Source organism: Apus apus, chromosome 4 (assembly GCF_020740795.1).
Source record: "Apus apus isolate bApuApu2 chromosome 4, bApuApu2.pri.cur, whole genome shotgun sequence".
Taxonomy (NCBI): Eukaryota; Metazoa; Chordata; class Aves; order Apodiformes; family Apodidae; genus Apus; species Apus apus.
The window spans coordinates 61,270,762-61,286,724 of NC_067285.1; the positions used below are offsets into that span (position 1 = coordinate 61,270,762).

Sequence of the window (15,963 nt, forward strand, 5' to 3'; positions counted from 1 at the left end):
ATAAGAAGCCAAGATTCCAGAGCTTTTTAAAAAAATAATGTAAAAGAAGGTTTTTACCAAAAAAAAAAAAAATTCTTTAAAATAAGTTGCACACTGCAAAGCCAAACTCCAGATGCATGCACACATAATCATAGAAGATATTTATTCTCAAAACCTGAGAATCATCAAGAGTGCATATACCACCATTCATAAATAGATGTATACAGTCATCTTTTCCATCCTGAATAAATCCATTGCTCACATCGCCAAAGGTATTTTTTGAAAATTACACAACAGACCAACATAGCCATGAGATTTACTTTGAAATTATGAGAAATTACCATAAATATTTACTCTGTTTTATGTGCCTCCCAAATGCCAAACTTTAGGGTGCATTTTGTCTCATTTTGAGGACTTGCTGTGCAGTCACAAGCACTAGAAATGTACTACTACTAAAACAAAAGCTGTCTTTCCTACAAATTCATTTGGTTGTGTGAGCCAAAACTTTAAAAATGCATTAAATACCCTGAAATTCCTTCAAAATCCTAAAAGCTGATAACAGGTTCTATAGAATTAGGCTAGATATTTTGAAATCTTAACATATTGACAGAAACAGAACTTTGTAAAGCTTATCAACACGGACTCTTGGTATAGATACATATTCACACAGGAAGAATCCAGAATATTCCAAGTCTGGAAAATTTTCAAGGGAAGTTGAGGGAAAGTTATTCATGAAAGGTACAAAATCTACCTTAGTGAATATAAAATTTCCTGCTTCAGCCTCTCCCTGCCCCTATGTCACCTTGTCCAACACTGTCTGAATCACAGTGATGACTTCACTACCTTTTTTTTTTGAGGACAGACATATTGGGCCAATAAACCTCAATCTCAAAAATTAAAGTCTTAGTGGTTTTTGTCTTTTTGTTTTCTTAACCTATCTAAAAAGATTACTGTGATTAACAGAAAACAGCTGGTCTGCTGGGGTGGATTATTACTCCAAAAGATTTATCTCCCAAAAGATTAATTAACTTTAACCCTGATTTCACTCCTTTCCATGTAATTTATTCAGGCAAATGACATGAGCTCTATGGTCTCAGTGCATTTTGGGATGCACTCATGGGCAAGGCATTGCTTATAGTTATCTCTTGTCTTGTCTGACACCGCACCATTGCCAGGATTGCCCTCCGAAACCTGCAAATGATAAGAAAGGGACAGCAGAAAGATGGTTAGCTTGGGAAACAAAGAAAAACTGGGTAAGCTAAACTTAAGTATTACAACAGTTTTTAATTATAGTAAAACTTACTTAATAGAAAATGGTGTATTTTGAATTCAGAAGGGCCTGAGTCTTATTCACTTCCATGTACAGGAATAACTCAGTTAAGTTCACTGTTTCTTCTACAAAGGAGGCACAGCAGCTTTTGCTTATCCCACAATAGGGTATAGCAATGATGAAGACGAATTTACAGAAGAGGGAAAAATGTGGTGTTTTTCCTTGACTCAGCAGGATCAGATAAGTTCACCAAGACAGAGATGACAGGCTCTGCTTCTAGGTTAGCAGTAGAGAAAAGGAGGCTGCCTCTTTGCAAAACCCAGTTCTCAAGTCAGAGTCTTGGTTAGAGCATTTGATATGCTTGGTCAAAACAGAAGAATAGTCTGAGCTTATTTACTTCGACAAATGTGTCGATCCATCCAAATCAGTCAGCATATGACATATCCCAAATCAAGCAAGGAAATCTACAGAAGTTACATGTCACTAAGCTGCCACACATTTTGGCCATGGTCATTAAAATGAGTCTACTGTTGATGCAATGCAAATTCCACAATGAGCCCCTTTAGGAAACCACAAAGGGACTTTCCTCATTGTCTTACAAAAACTGTGGTAATGTGCTCTCAAAAATCTGTAGCAATTCAGTATGTTCTGATGATGTTTAAAACAACTTCTTTTAGACTTTCCTGTCCAAAAGGTTATCTTTGGTAAATCAATAGTGGCTTACCCTTTGATCTCTTCACTAAATGGTTCAACATATTTTACAAATGATCCTTTTATAGTTAGATGATATGCTAAAATCATGAAATCAACTGGTACTAAATTAAGAACACTTACTTTTTGTTTGCAACAACATAAATGCAGGGATTATAGAATGTGGAAGATTTTGCGAAGAGAGGAGCTATGATGGCCATTGCAGGAGAAATTTTCTTTGGGTCTCCAAAGGAAGACCATAAACACACAATAGAATATGGAGACCATGCCACCAAGAACATTACAATCATCACAACAGACATCTGTAAAACAAGAACACCACACACATAATTAGTATTACCTGAAGAGGATCACCAGAAAACCAAAAAAACCTGCAGGGCTCTTTGTATGTAGAAGATTCCCTAGTGCTGTTTACCTATACCCTTATCCAGTCTTTCAGTGATAAACAAAAAGAGAAACAAGAAGTACATGGCTTCATTGTATGAGCTGTTCTAGAGCATCCCCAATAAATAGTGACTCTCTCCATGAAAGATTCCTATTTAAATACAAATGCAATACCTACTGATAATTAAAAAAAAAAAAACAAAACAAACCTTTTTCATTTAGAAGTTTGTTTGGTGCACAGAAAGCTTAGAAGATGTTAATTTGTGAAAAAGCAAGCAGTTCAATTCTAAAGAAGAATCTAAAGCTTTGGGCTTTGTTTTTGTTTTTTTAATATAATTCAGCATCTTTAACAGCAAAACAGGAAAAATGTCTTCTCTTCACAAATGTGAGTCTATATTTGTAACTGAATCCTCAGTTTCAAGCATTCTAAAAGTTCTTCGGAAGAGTAAAATGCTGAAATTATTATTTTAAGGTAAAAATACCATTTCTTAGAATTCAGCAATGAGAAAGTTTTCCAAGGAATGTTAAGTTTGCTTTTGCTTAGTAATTCAAAAGCATAGGTACATACTCTTCAGACAACTTCCCTCTCACTTTTTTTTTTTCCAAGCCCAACTATATATCATATCTTTACACAAAATCAAAGGACCTAGTGAATTTCAAACTTTCTGAAGCACTTTTATGCATGAAGAGAATGTCAGCCTTCCAGGCAGGATATATCGTTTTATGCCATAACTCACATACGCTACTGTTTACATAAGAAAGAGATAAGCCCAACAAACTGAAAAGAACAAGGGACTGGAATCACACAGCTCAGGAGCTTGGAAATATGCTTTCATTTCTAGGCCATCAGTTCAAATCAGAGTTAATCAATTCATTTAAAACCAGATACACTTGGGAACCTAGCAGAAAGCCTAAGGACTCTGCAGTGCTTAGGAGGAAAAGGCCTCCTATGACAACTCTGAGGTACATTTCTATGTAATGACAGAGGGCAGAGGCAAGGAATATTCATGTTGTTCCCAGCCTTCAAAGTAACCATTCATCTGGAAAGAGTATTAGGCCAAAAGTAAAGAGTCTAGTATTACGTAAGTCAAGTCAAGTGTTATCACCAAGACTAAATTTAAATTAACATTCAGTATTAAAGGAAAAGGGGGAATGTGAGAAACAAAAATGCGTAAAAGACTGCACTGTTTCTTTTCCCCAAAAACCTGGACACAAAAGAAAATGCATAAAACAAAACATGTGCTCATTGACCATACCTTTGTCACATCTACTTGGTCAGACCAATCTACATTGATGCTCTCCAGGCAGTTACTACTGGCATACTGTTTCATTGTCCGGGAAACATTGTAATAACAGTAAAACATGACTGTTAAGGGTACAACAAAATTAACAGCAATTACACTCATTGTGTAGGAAACAAAGGACCTGACAAGACAGAAAAACAAAACACAGAAACTTACAAATAGCCTTCCAGGAAAAGTTACTAAAGAACTAGATAATTTGATTTGGTTCTGTGATTTTAAAACAAGCTTTTAAAGAATCAGGAAATTTTTCTTTAGCTTTATTTTTTTATCAGCAACTATAAATCTCACAGTTTTCAATTCAGAAAGAAGTTATGCACATATTGAGGTGAATCAAATAAACTTAGCCTTCAACGAGACAAAAAATGTAAAAGAAGGGGTGAAAGAGACTCTTACATATCATTCTTCCTCCAATTTACTGTGCATGTTGCTCCAGTGGGATCCGGAGCATAGCTAGCCCAGCCTACAGTGGGCATGGAAGCCCAAAAGACTGCATTTATCCAAGCAGCAAGGATTAGAATGGCATAGGTACGGGTAGTCATTCTTCTTCCTGTGGCCAAGCACAATCACAAACCATTGTCATCTTTTGCTTCTTTATGGTGTTTAACTGCAAGGGCAAGTGGCTTCCAGCAAGCACACACCAGGTTAATAATGATCCTTTCAAAGGCCTACACTCCCAAACACCGTAGCATACCTGTTTCATACTGCTGAACAACTCAAGCATTCCATCCTTAAATGCCACTTAAATACCCATTTAAACACCTATTCCAGCTCACAGCATATAGGCAATACCTGATCCTAACCCCGTGTGTGGAGAATGGCCTTCACGACACCATGCCCAAAAGCTTATTATGCAACAGTGCATTCAAGTACATATTTGCATGATTGCAGGGGGAGGAATTAACTGTTAGAATACAGCTGTAACAGAGAGGAATGTAAAACAATCCAGTACAGTCTTAACACAACACTAGAGGCATGCACCCGCTTGACATGGGTCAAAACCTCCTAGAGTCAGAGGCTTTTAGTGTGCTTCTGTATATGGATGTGGCCCTCTAAAGACTGGAAACAGCCATGAAAACACAACTTATAACTGAATAACAGTCTAATTGTGGAAATCTTGGCTTCACAAGCAGTACCATCCATGCCAACTAGACAACTTACTGAATCAAATACTGTAAGATCATGTCCTATATTCAAATTATGCCCAGGACTGTAATTATGGAGTAATTATTGAGAAAACAATACCCTTACACTCTTATTTTATAGAAGCCCAACAGAGAACAATTTTTGACCTGAAGTACAGTACCTATGTCAGGCCTGCAGATTGTCAGATATCGGTCAACTGCAACAACAGTGAGCAAACCAATACTCGCCATTCCAAAAAAGATATTTAACGCAGCATAGATCTGAAAGTGAAACAAACAAAAAAACTCTCCCTAAGAGACCTTTCAGAGGTATAAACACAAATTTGTTGACTGAATCAAAAGCTCTAAGGTACATTACAGTCAGCAAGTGTTCTTTTCCATAAGCAAGGTACTGAAGGAACTAATTCAGTGCAGGGAATTTGGAGCTGGCTCATTTAAAAATAAACATTTCAAAAGTGAACTACTTGTGTGCACATCAGAAATCCTAAAGACTGTAATCTAAAAAGCAAACAAACACCATACTTCACTAAGTAACTTTTGAGATTCAGAGATAAAAGAGTGTGGAGGTTGGGAGGTTTCAATTAATGTTTTTAATGTATGTTAAAGAAAACTGAAAAGCATTAGAGTAATCAAAAAAAGTTACGGCTTTAGTAAAAGTGAGGCCCTACATTGAATTGTGACTCTTTCCTCTGTTGTATAACTCCACTTTTGTCACAGATAAGGTACACCGACTTTCTCCATCGGCCCCAAACTTGATGTGTGTCAGATCTACTGCACAGTGACATACGCTGCAATCCCAACATGCTCCAAACAGACCTGTCCAGTCAGCATCCCGTGGGCAGCCCTATCAGGAAGGATGACTGGGAGCTGAGGGCTGTGTTACCATCGGCACCCCAGAAATACAGAGCCCTGTGCCAGACCACATGCCACCAGCAGTGATAGTAGAACCACATGACATTCAGCCTTCTCAGTTACAGGATTCACTTGGTTTGGGTTGAAATGAGTTATGCTTCAAGGGATCCTAACTCCCAAAGCATTGGCAGTGAAAATTCACAACTTGAACCCACTGCAAATCAGTCTAAATCTAAAGATGTTAAAAGTGAGGCTTCCTGTCAAACAGTGACTGAATTTTGAGCTTCTGTACTTCGGCAAGGGATGTCAGATTGTTACAAACATCCATTATATAAAAGTTAAAAATGTATAGAGTTACTAGTATTTTACTTGAGTCACATTCTCACTATATATCTTCACATTACTACTGTTTTTTCCTGGCACTTAAGCCCAACAGTCTCTATAAAAAGTAGATTAAAATCACAGTACACACAAGCAAAGGGCACCATCTCTGCTACAGAAGTATATTTTTTTCAAGCAGTTTATTGTTAAAAACAGACAGTTTTTAACTAGGCTATTTTTTTTACTGGAAACAAGTAGTCTTGCAGGCCTTCATTTTGGATATCCTAAGAGTTCCATCCAAAAGAACATATTTGCCAAGCAGAATTCATTTTAAATCTGTCAAGCTCATCACCAAAAGTGCAGCCACATCCAAAGTCTTCTAACGGTAAAATAAGTCATCAAATGTGCATGTGCACTATAACTTCCTTCATTTGGGGATATAATTTCCTAAGTCTTTCTTAAAGCTATTTTAAAATCTCTAGTTGATAAGTATAAGGTTACACTTCAATGTTTTTAGATTATAAGTTTGGAATGAAGTTCACAAAAAATCCTACATCCAAGAATGGTTGACATTGCAGAACATCAGCTTCAGGCCTATAGTCAAGTTTTACATCTCCATCTTATCTCTTAAAAGAACTAATATTAGGTAGAGCTACTACTTATTTCTCAGTTTGCTTTTAAGTGCTCAGAATTTTTTCTCTGACTGAATTGCAATACCTGGCACCCAGTATATCCAAATTTCCAGCTTCCATGCAGGTCGGAGGCAGCAGACATGGGGTAACCAATGCCACTAACACCAATGTCAGTAAAAGCCAGGTTGATGATAATTGCATTTGTTGCTGTCCGAAGCTCTTTGTACTTAACAAAGATGCTTAACACAACAATGTTACTGAAAATACTTATCACTCCTGTAAAAACAGAGAAAGGAAAACTTTACAAAAGAGACACAACAGCCAGTTAAATACTTGCAGAAGAAAAGGCAGCCTATTGTAATATCCACGTCCTAAATAAGTTTTGTTTTCAGTCAAGTGCAATTTTGCAAAAAGGATAAACACCTGGAAAGGAGAGAAAAACTTTGCCAATTAGGTTAACTTTCACTTGGATGCACTAAGGGTCAAATGTGGAGTGTTTGCTGAAACTGGAACTTCTGATACACTGACAAGTGTAACAGAAATTCAAAAGCATCTGGGATTACAATTCAAATACTCCAACCACTGAGTACAGTGCTGTCTTCCACGGCAAAAAAGAGAGCAGGTTGGTGACTGGCAAAAAAAAAGCAGGGCTTATGATGCAATGCTATGCAATCCATAGCTTTATAAATACCAGCACACATGCCAATGCAGCAAACTGAGGCAGACATTTCTAGAGTCAAATACAAGTCAGAAGTACCATTTGAATGCCTGTGCTCAGCAAGAGCTACGTTAATACCATGAAAGATATGAAAAGGGCAGAAGGAAAGCCAGGGCAATCATAACACCATGCATAAAAATGTAACAAGGATGACACTTTGGATAATTGGACACTAGGGACAACACCAAGTCTTCAGCTTCTAAATGGAGCTTCTCCATTTCAGTTACATAATTTTGTACCTTTTTTATCATACCCGAAACTCATGCAAGAAGCTTCACTGCAACATTTTATTAATCATATTACAGTTTCATATTACAGAATTCTCTTAACAGATTCAGCAATTTTAAAATTCTAATTCTTAGCTATGTCTCTTTCCACTCTTTTTAAAATCTTCAACTATGTCTGTTCTCAGGTGCAAGTCTCCTGCTCAATACATTAAAATGACATTATAGAAGTTGGAGGTGCATATTAATATAGATGCCACCAGCTATTATATTAATATAATCACACATTTCATGAATCACACTGGGATGCTATGAGCCCCTAAAATGAACAAAAGCAGGGAGCTGGGGATCTGATCTGAAACCAAAAACACAGTAAAAGCACTTGCAGTGCCAGCTCTCCTGGGAGAGAGGAAGTAAAATAGAGTTACAAGTTTACAAAACAATACAGGCTTCTTATGAGGCATGCTTTTACAGGTATTACAGCTATCATGAATGAAATCAGAAATACAACAGGACTGTAAACTGATATCCTCAAGGTGAAGCAAGGATCCTGCTAGACATACTTACATTTAGTGCTTCAGAACCCAATCTCAAAATGCAGAAGGGGAGGAGGGAGGGAACTGAACCAACCCAAACCGGGGAAGAGAAAACGGAAATTCCTACGCCTAGATTAATTAAACATTTTAGTACCATTGAAACAAATTAATAATACAGAAAAAAAAAATATGTGGGGAGCAAAATATAAGAAAAATGGATTCTAGGATTCTATCTTGAACAAAGTGAGAAAAAACACATACATTCCAGAAATACTCTCTTCACTGTTTCTGATAATCAGGCCAAGTGGAAGAACAAAGTTTCTCTGGGCAGCAGTTAAGCAGTGACCATTAGGAAAACAACAAAGCTGGTGAAGAGTCTACAGCACAATTCTTATGAGGAGTAGCCAAGGAACTGGGCTTGTTCAGCCTGGAGAAAAGGAGGCTGAGGGAAGACCTTATTGCTCTCTACAACTACCTTAAAGGAGTTTGAAGTGAGAGGGGGGTTGGTCTCTTCTCCCAAGTAGCAAGTGATGGGATGAGAGACAATGGCCTTAAGTTGTGCCAGGGGAGGTGTAGATGGGATATTAGGAAACATTTCTTCACTGAAGGGGTTATCAAGCATTGGAACTGGCTGCCCAGGGAAGTGGTTGACTCCCCATCCTGCAGGTATTTAAAAGGTATGTAGAGGTGGCATTTAGGAACATGGTTTAGTGGCAGACTTGGCAGTGTTAGGTTTACAGTTGGATTCAATAATATTAAAAGGCCTTTTCCAACCTAAATGATTCTATGATTCTATTATTTCTTAGAGGGCAGGGAGTGCAGACCCAGCCCAAGACTTGCAGTAACCTCAACTTGTCAGCTGGGATGAACTCACATCATGCAGAAAAAGCACACGGATGCCCTCACTTCGTCTGTGAAGCATCGTAGGGTTAGATAACTATTCCCGTATTTCCTTAATTAAACATTGTCGTTTTGTGAAGATGAAGATAAAAACCTCATGACCTGATGAAGGGAAGAAGACTTACTTATTTTCCTTCTTCTCAAGGAAGCAACAAAAACTCCAGGCAGACCAAGTGCAAACAAGCCCAAACAGAGTTGAGCGAGACAGGGCTAGTAGCATCAAAACAGTGATGAATGGGTCTGTGTATAACATGGAATTTACTTTTCCAGTTAGCATTTTAAAATTACATGAGAGCATTTCACCATTTTTAGTTGAATGATATCCATGAGGCAGTATTGCTTCCTGCAATCTGAGCATCCCTGTAAAATTAATATACTGACTGCAGAGTGCAATATGTAACAATTACTTCCTTCTCAGAAAACAAAGCAATTATTTGCAAAAGAGAGAAACATTCAAACCTTTTAAAAAGGAGCATAATAATGAACACTATACCTGTACTTCATTCTTATTCTTAGACATCTGCTGATTAACACAATTTAAATTTTCCAGATGTGAGATTTGCTGTGGTAAGGCATTTGCAAAGCAATCAATCATACTTTCTAGATGCAGACCTTATCAAGAACAACCCTCATTAAGAAAGCAAAGGTCAATCTACAGGTGAAAGATTTACTAAAATCCCTCAGTTATAATAATATGATAGCTTTGATGCCTAATACCAGGTGGTCAAAGTCTGAAAAGATCATCTTGTTACAGACAATGTATTATATTTTAATTTAAATATAACAATTACCATGCATATTTGCAGCACCTAATAGATCCAGTTACATGCAAGTAGTGTGGCAGCATTGTAGAGTGTATCTAACCTTCCAATACTTGACCATCTCCTTCATCTTCACCCATCATCCAGCTTCTTAACAAGTCTATCAATCTGTGTAGCTGTTCTACCAATTTCTCTAAAAACCTGAGATAAATAATTTATTTTGCATTTAAAAATACTATTTTTACCAGAACAGCAGCTTGGTACTCCCCACTTACTCACCACTTCAAACAGATACACTAAATAAAAAGTGACCATCAGCAAAACAACTTCATATAAAACTAAAATACATTTCTATTTTAAAATATCTTAAAAGCTAGTTATAACACAGAAATGTATGACACAGTTTATTAACAAAGTATTTATAAATGGATTTAATTTTCCATAATAAAGGCCTATTTTTAAACACAATAGGTTTCAGGTTTTGGTCCGGTTGATATTTAATTGCTACAGCACTCAATGATTAAGGAAAAAAAAAATTTTTAAATCACTGAAACAGTTTTGGTTGTAACAAACAATTTTTCAAGGGAAAAATAAAAATAATTCCATAATCATTCAAGGTTAGCCAAAAGCCCTTGCAGTCATTGGGAACGAAGACTATGTCAAGCCTTCCAGCATGCTTTTTCTAACGTGTGTCATCAGTGAAAAATACAGCTGCAACTGGTGTCTTCTCTTCTCTGATTAATGACCGGCTCCCTCCCTCCAAGCCACATTCCAACCCTTCCCCTTACATCCCCCTAAGACACCCGCTCACATGCTCAGACTACACATATAATTACTACAAACATGTGGCTCAGGAGAAATCTCAAGATAGCTTCAAGCGCATCACAGAAAAATGCAAGATGTGACAGCTATGCCCTATTTTTATCTCTTTTGCAAGCTGGCAGAAATGAGTTCTCACTCTCTTCTATAATTACATATCAACAAAATGTATTTTTCAAGACACAAGGCTGCCTTCAAATATAGAGCAGAAAACCTAGCTGTTTCTGCACACTTCAGTCAGCTCACTTGTCAGTAGCCTATGGAGAAAAGCCCTTGGACATTTCTGTAACACAAAATGAAATACCATCGCTGTTGCCATACAAAATGAGCATTCAGATCTACAGTTCTATTTTAAAAAGTTATGCAACAATTTGTCAATGCCCATACCTGCAGTTATTAAGTAAGCTGCAACTATGTTGTGCTCTGTCTGTGTAAAGGCTGAATGAGCTTCATTGTCACTTTCTGAGGAATTGGATGAATCATTCCAATGCATTTTGGACAAAAGAGACTTTCGTCTATCCTCCGCAATCATTCATCGAGGCGACAAAACACTACAAAACCTGTCAGGCAAATTCATTATTCAACTCACTGAACAATTAAAAAAAAAGGGAGGCAGGGGGGAGTTCCCCCCACCATTGACAGCCTCCAAGCATGATTTAATTGGACTAAGGTGTAAAGAAGTTTACACTCCCAATCTATGCAGGATATTGTTAATTAAAACAAAGAGCAGCACAGAAGTAAGTACATTTCCAACAGTGTGCTTAAACTTCATTCTTATTGCTAAAGAGATTAACTGTCACATGCCCCCAAACTTTTTTCCTTCAAGCCTCTTGTGCAACGCTTCAGAAACCTCAACAAAAGTTGGCTCAGGTCAGTTGGTCATCAGCCTGGCTTGGAATTAATTCCCATCACCACAGTGAACACACAAAACTACAGCACAATATAAAGACGCAAATGTCAATTTCTTTACAAAGCAGGATACACTTACTCTAAAGTCCATCCCTTTTTTTCTAGAACACTGCAGTTCATAAAACAAAGCCAAAAAGACAAAGCAAGGAAATAAAGCATACAAATAATCCAGAAAGTTGGAAGCAGTTCCTAAGCCAGATAAAATATGGCTTAACACACTGTTTTTTAATACTGGCATACAAAAAAAAAAAAAAAAAAAATAAACCTCCAGCTGTTTTTATCCTCCAATAACAGAATTACTAGTATTAGAAGAGCACTTTATAGCCTCAGTAGATGCTTTTTCTTCCCGCTTGTCTCAGACCAGCAGCAACAAAATGCAACTTCTCAGGCCAATGGCACCCTGTGGTTTATTAGAAAGGGTGTGGTTAGTAGGTCAAGAAAGGTTCTCCTCCCCCCCTATTCTGCTCTGGTGAGGCCACATTTGGAATATTGTGTCCAGTTCTGGGCCACTCAGTTCAAGGACAGGGAACTGCTTGAAAGAGTCCAGTGCAGAGTCACAAAGATGATGGAGTGGAACATCTCCCTTGCGAGGAAAGGCTGAGGGAGCTGGGCCTCTTTAGCTTGGAGGAGACTGAGGGGCGACCTCATCAATGTTTACAAATATGTTAGGGGCAAGGGTCAGCAGGATGGAGCCAGGCTTTTTCCAGTGATGTCTAATGATAGGACCGGGGCAATGGGTGCAAACTGGAACATAGGAGGTTCCATGTAAACATCAGAAAAAACTTCTTTACTGTAAGGGTGACAGAGCACTGGAACAGGCTGCCCAGAGAGGTTGTGGAGTCTCCTTCTCTGGAGACATTCAAAACCTTCCTGGAGACGTTTCTGTGTGATGTGCTCTGGGTGATCCTGCTCTGGCAGGGGGGTTGGACTAGATGATCTTTTGAGGTCCCTTACAACCTCTAAGATACTGTGATTCTGTGATTCTTTAAGTCCATTTTTCAATTGGTAGGTACCTGTATAAATATGGGGCAATGCAAAATTCATTACAGGGTTCAGTGTATTTCAGTTATGTACAAAGTACATTTCAATCCACAAGTGATGAGAGCAGAGAAACTTACCGTTTGCATTAAAAAAACCCACAAAACAAAAAAACAAAACCGCTTTCCTATTTTCAGTGGTAAACACACTAAAAAACAAAACAAATTCTAACCCTCCCACATTTGTTACACACATCACCACGAGAGGGCTCTGTAAGGCAGAAGTTCCCTTTAATCTTATTTTCACAGGTGCAAATGGTTCAAACCCAATGGAAAACAAATTATTAAATTATTTTCTTCCTCCCTCACAGAGACTTTTACTAGATTTAAACTGCTGATTAGAAAAGTTTTACTCTAAAGTGATTTTCAGCCGACTGAAAACATCCTGAAACATGTGACTCCACAAAGCTTTTTACTTATTAAAGTGACTATCCAGCATTGTTTCAGGCAGCTGCCCACAAATCCATGTCAGTGCTTGAGAGAATTCTTTCTGTTCAACTACAGGCAGTACTGCAGACATGCATTACAATATCCCAATTATCTTCTGCACTTCATCACATTTCTGTGTCAAAGTAGCACAGCAAATCTATTACCTATACTGAGCCATCCTATACCAGTAACCACAAAAAGCTAAGGAGAAAAAACACCCCTCCAAGAAGGAATGCAGGGGCACTGAAGCCATTCTCAATGGGTAACAGTTGAAGCTTTACAATGCACCTTCATATATTACCCTATTTAGCAAGGATTTAGATCCCATCTAGAGAAAATATAAACCCAGAATGTTAGTGTGGCACAGGCAAAATGCTTAAGGTCTTCTAAACACCTTAAAGCAATCTGATCCCAGTGGTTTAGCAGCTGTCGTTTTCAAAATCAGCTGAAAGACAGACCCCATTGTACTGGTCAAATATTGCAGGGGCTGACACACTCATTGTGACCACATCTGGGAAGTGAGACTTGCTCGCTGAAGGCTCTGCCAACAGTGAGGACATGCAGACACTGACAAGTGGATAAGCAGACAGGTAGGTGACACCACTAGTGCTGTGTCCTGGGTAGAAACCCAAGCACTCTGTGGTGCACTGAAGCCTACCTGGTTCCTGAGCTTCACAGGAGTATTGCAGGACAGCAATCTCTTTGTGCTGCAGGAGTGGGTGGCAGCTGAGGAGTCCCTAAGGTGGCCCAGCCATTTGCCCCAAAGGCTGCCAGGGAGGGGAAATCCAGCAAACACCAAACTGTCATTGAGAGCTAGGCTGCCACTAACACTTTCCCTCCATCCCCTCACTTCAGACTGCACTGTGCCCTTTTTCCCCAACACTACAGACACTGGAAACTTCCCGTTTCTGCCAACATACCTATTTCTGTCAAGAGTGCTTGTGAGCCCACCTTTCCTGTTCTCTGCAGCAAAAGCCTAGGGTTTCTGTAAGCACATATATAAAACACACTTAACTATGATCAGGAGCACAGTGACAGAGTCACAGACCACATTTAAATAAAAAGTTCAAGACAGAGAGGAAAGTGTTATAGAATTAGAGAACCTGTATTTTAGTTCATTGTAGCACTACACTGCAGGCAAGACATCTTAATTTTTTAAGACACTGAATTTTCATCTATTACAGCTAGCAACTACTTGCATTTGGAGGGCAGGGTCCTGCCATGGCACAGAGAAGACAATGCACAACAGGGACTGGATGGGCCTTGCCAGAACCAAAGCCGATCATTCCCCAGTATGGGCAAGGGAAAAAAGAAAAATAAAAGGAATCGCTATATGTTCAGGCACCGCTTCCTCATAGTGGTGGCTCATTTCACATCCAATCACTAAGGCTGCTCTTCCATCAGCATCTGAACATCCCACAACCTCCACAATGAATAAGATTATAAATTTTCTCTGGATATTTGTGCTAATCCCGCCCAACATTGTTTCTATTTGTAGGGCGTGCCATAATGCTCCTCACGCATTTCTCAGCTGGGACTGAAATCCAGCTCCCTAAAATCAGGAGGACGATCTTCCCTCAGGAATTTCAATGAATATTGTTCTTTAACTCCTCTGCACACAGATGTAAAAGTCTTTCCTCTGGCCTTGCAATGGTTTCACGCTGACTCTGCTCCATTTGCTGTAAGATTCCAAGCATACTCTTCTTGTCCTAGGCTGCAAGATGGTACTTCGTGGAACTGAAACATCAGCTGCCTCATCAGGCAATTTAAAGTTGATGGCAGTACAGTGTTCTGTTATCCTGGGAAAAAGGATGTCCCTAAAGCATACAAGTGAGAATAGCAATGCAGAGGATGTTTTCAGGTGTAAGAATGAGGCCTCTCTCTTACAGGTTAGTCTTCCAAAGCCAGAAGAATAAGATGAAAGGCACAACTAGTTAGTGAAGCATTAGTGAAGAAATAAAGCACAGCAGAGGATGCAATTACAAACATGACAAAAGTAGTGACAATTCAGCTTCACTGCAGATTGGTGGTGTTGTCCAACCACAATGTGAAGTGCCAGAAACACTGCATAGGATTTTGTCTAGATAAAGAGCAACTCTACAATTCCCCAAGTCTGAGCTCTTAGGTCACTTAGGCCTAGTAATACACAGCAGCAAAAGTCTAAATATTTTCATTAGTCTGGATTTTACTGTCCTGGTTAAAGTCTGCAGCAATACCAGGACAATAACTGGTATCCCTCAGTTCCTGAATGTGCTCCAGTTGAACAGCAGACAGTCTGTTCTCAGAAAAGCAGGTCTAGCAGAAATTCCAATGTTACGTGAGTTTTGTAAGCTGAAGAACTTTTTATCTATTATCCTACACATACCTGTTCAGACGTAATTGAATTCTCGAACATTTGTTTTGCTACCTTGTTTCAAGTCTTGTTCCAGAGATTATTTAAACTACTAGTCACTTTTGTTAAAATAACCAGTAACTGTCCCATCCTGGTGCTGACAAATTACCTGTTTTCTTTTTGCTAATGTTAACATAATTCATTTGCCTGTTACTGAAATAATTAATAAAAAGGTGTAACAGTATGATCAATTCTGAAACACATGTCTTTCCAAATTGAGCAAGATGTTCACAACACTCACGTAAATTACTCTATAGATTCCTTTTCAAAAGTGCTTGGTATGAGAGCCTGTGAAAACTCTCAGCTCTGGATGAAATCCAGAGACATTCTACTTTTCTATTCTTATTTTATTTCCAAAGTTAAAGAAAAGAGAGGCACCCTGTTCTCCTCCATCTTCAGGAAGAGAGAGTTACTAGCTTTTCAACTATCTTCATAATCCATCCAATTAATCAGACTGAAAACTTGTGCAGATTTTTTGGTACCTTCTTTCAGCACCACTTAACTGAAAGCACTGTGTGCAGAGGAGTTCTACAACAGGCTGTCTCATCTCAGCCCTATGCAGGCTCAGAGCACCACAGAGGTGTGTGGCCAGGACATCAAAACCTCAAGAGAAACAGGTTAAGGGGGGGTGGGGGCAGTTAAA

At 38.6% G+C, this 15,963-nt stretch overlaps 1 protein-coding gene across 1 annotated transcript; it reads right to left on the minus strand.

Annotated features, from left to right (window-relative positions):
- Window positions 1-90: 90 nt before the first annotated feature.
- Window positions 91-15,935, minus strand: RRH (retinal pigment epithelium-derived rhodopsin homolog). The gene is made up of 7 exons (XM_051619021.1): window positions 10,941-15,935; window positions 6,681-6,871; window positions 4,952-5,051; window positions 4,042-4,195; window positions 3,601-3,769; window positions 2,084-2,262; window positions 91-1,170 (listed from the first exon to the last, which is right to left on the minus strand). Exons 1-7 carry the CDS (start codon window positions 11,083-11,085, stop codon window positions 1,065-1,067), a joined length of 1,044 nt encoding a protein of 347 aa, XP_051474981.1. The 5' UTR covers window positions 11,086-15,935; the 3' UTR covers window positions 91-1,064.
- Between the last annotated feature and the right edge of the window lie 28 nt (window positions 15,936-15,963).

Excerpts from the sequence above, each read along its gene's own strand:
- RRH (XM_051619021.1), bottom strand. The coding sequence starts at position 11,085 with ATGATTGCGGAGGATAGACGAAAGTCTCTTTTGTCCAAAATGCATTGG. Across the intron at positions 5,052-6,680 it reads TTGGATATACTGGGTGCCAG|ATCTATGCTGCGTTAAATAT; the intron begins GTATTGCAATTC and ends TTTCACTTTCAG. Across the intron at positions 1,171-2,083 it reads TATGTTGTTGCAAACAAAAA|GTTTCGGAGGGCAATCCTGG; the intron begins GTAAGTGTTCTT and ends TATCATTTGCAG.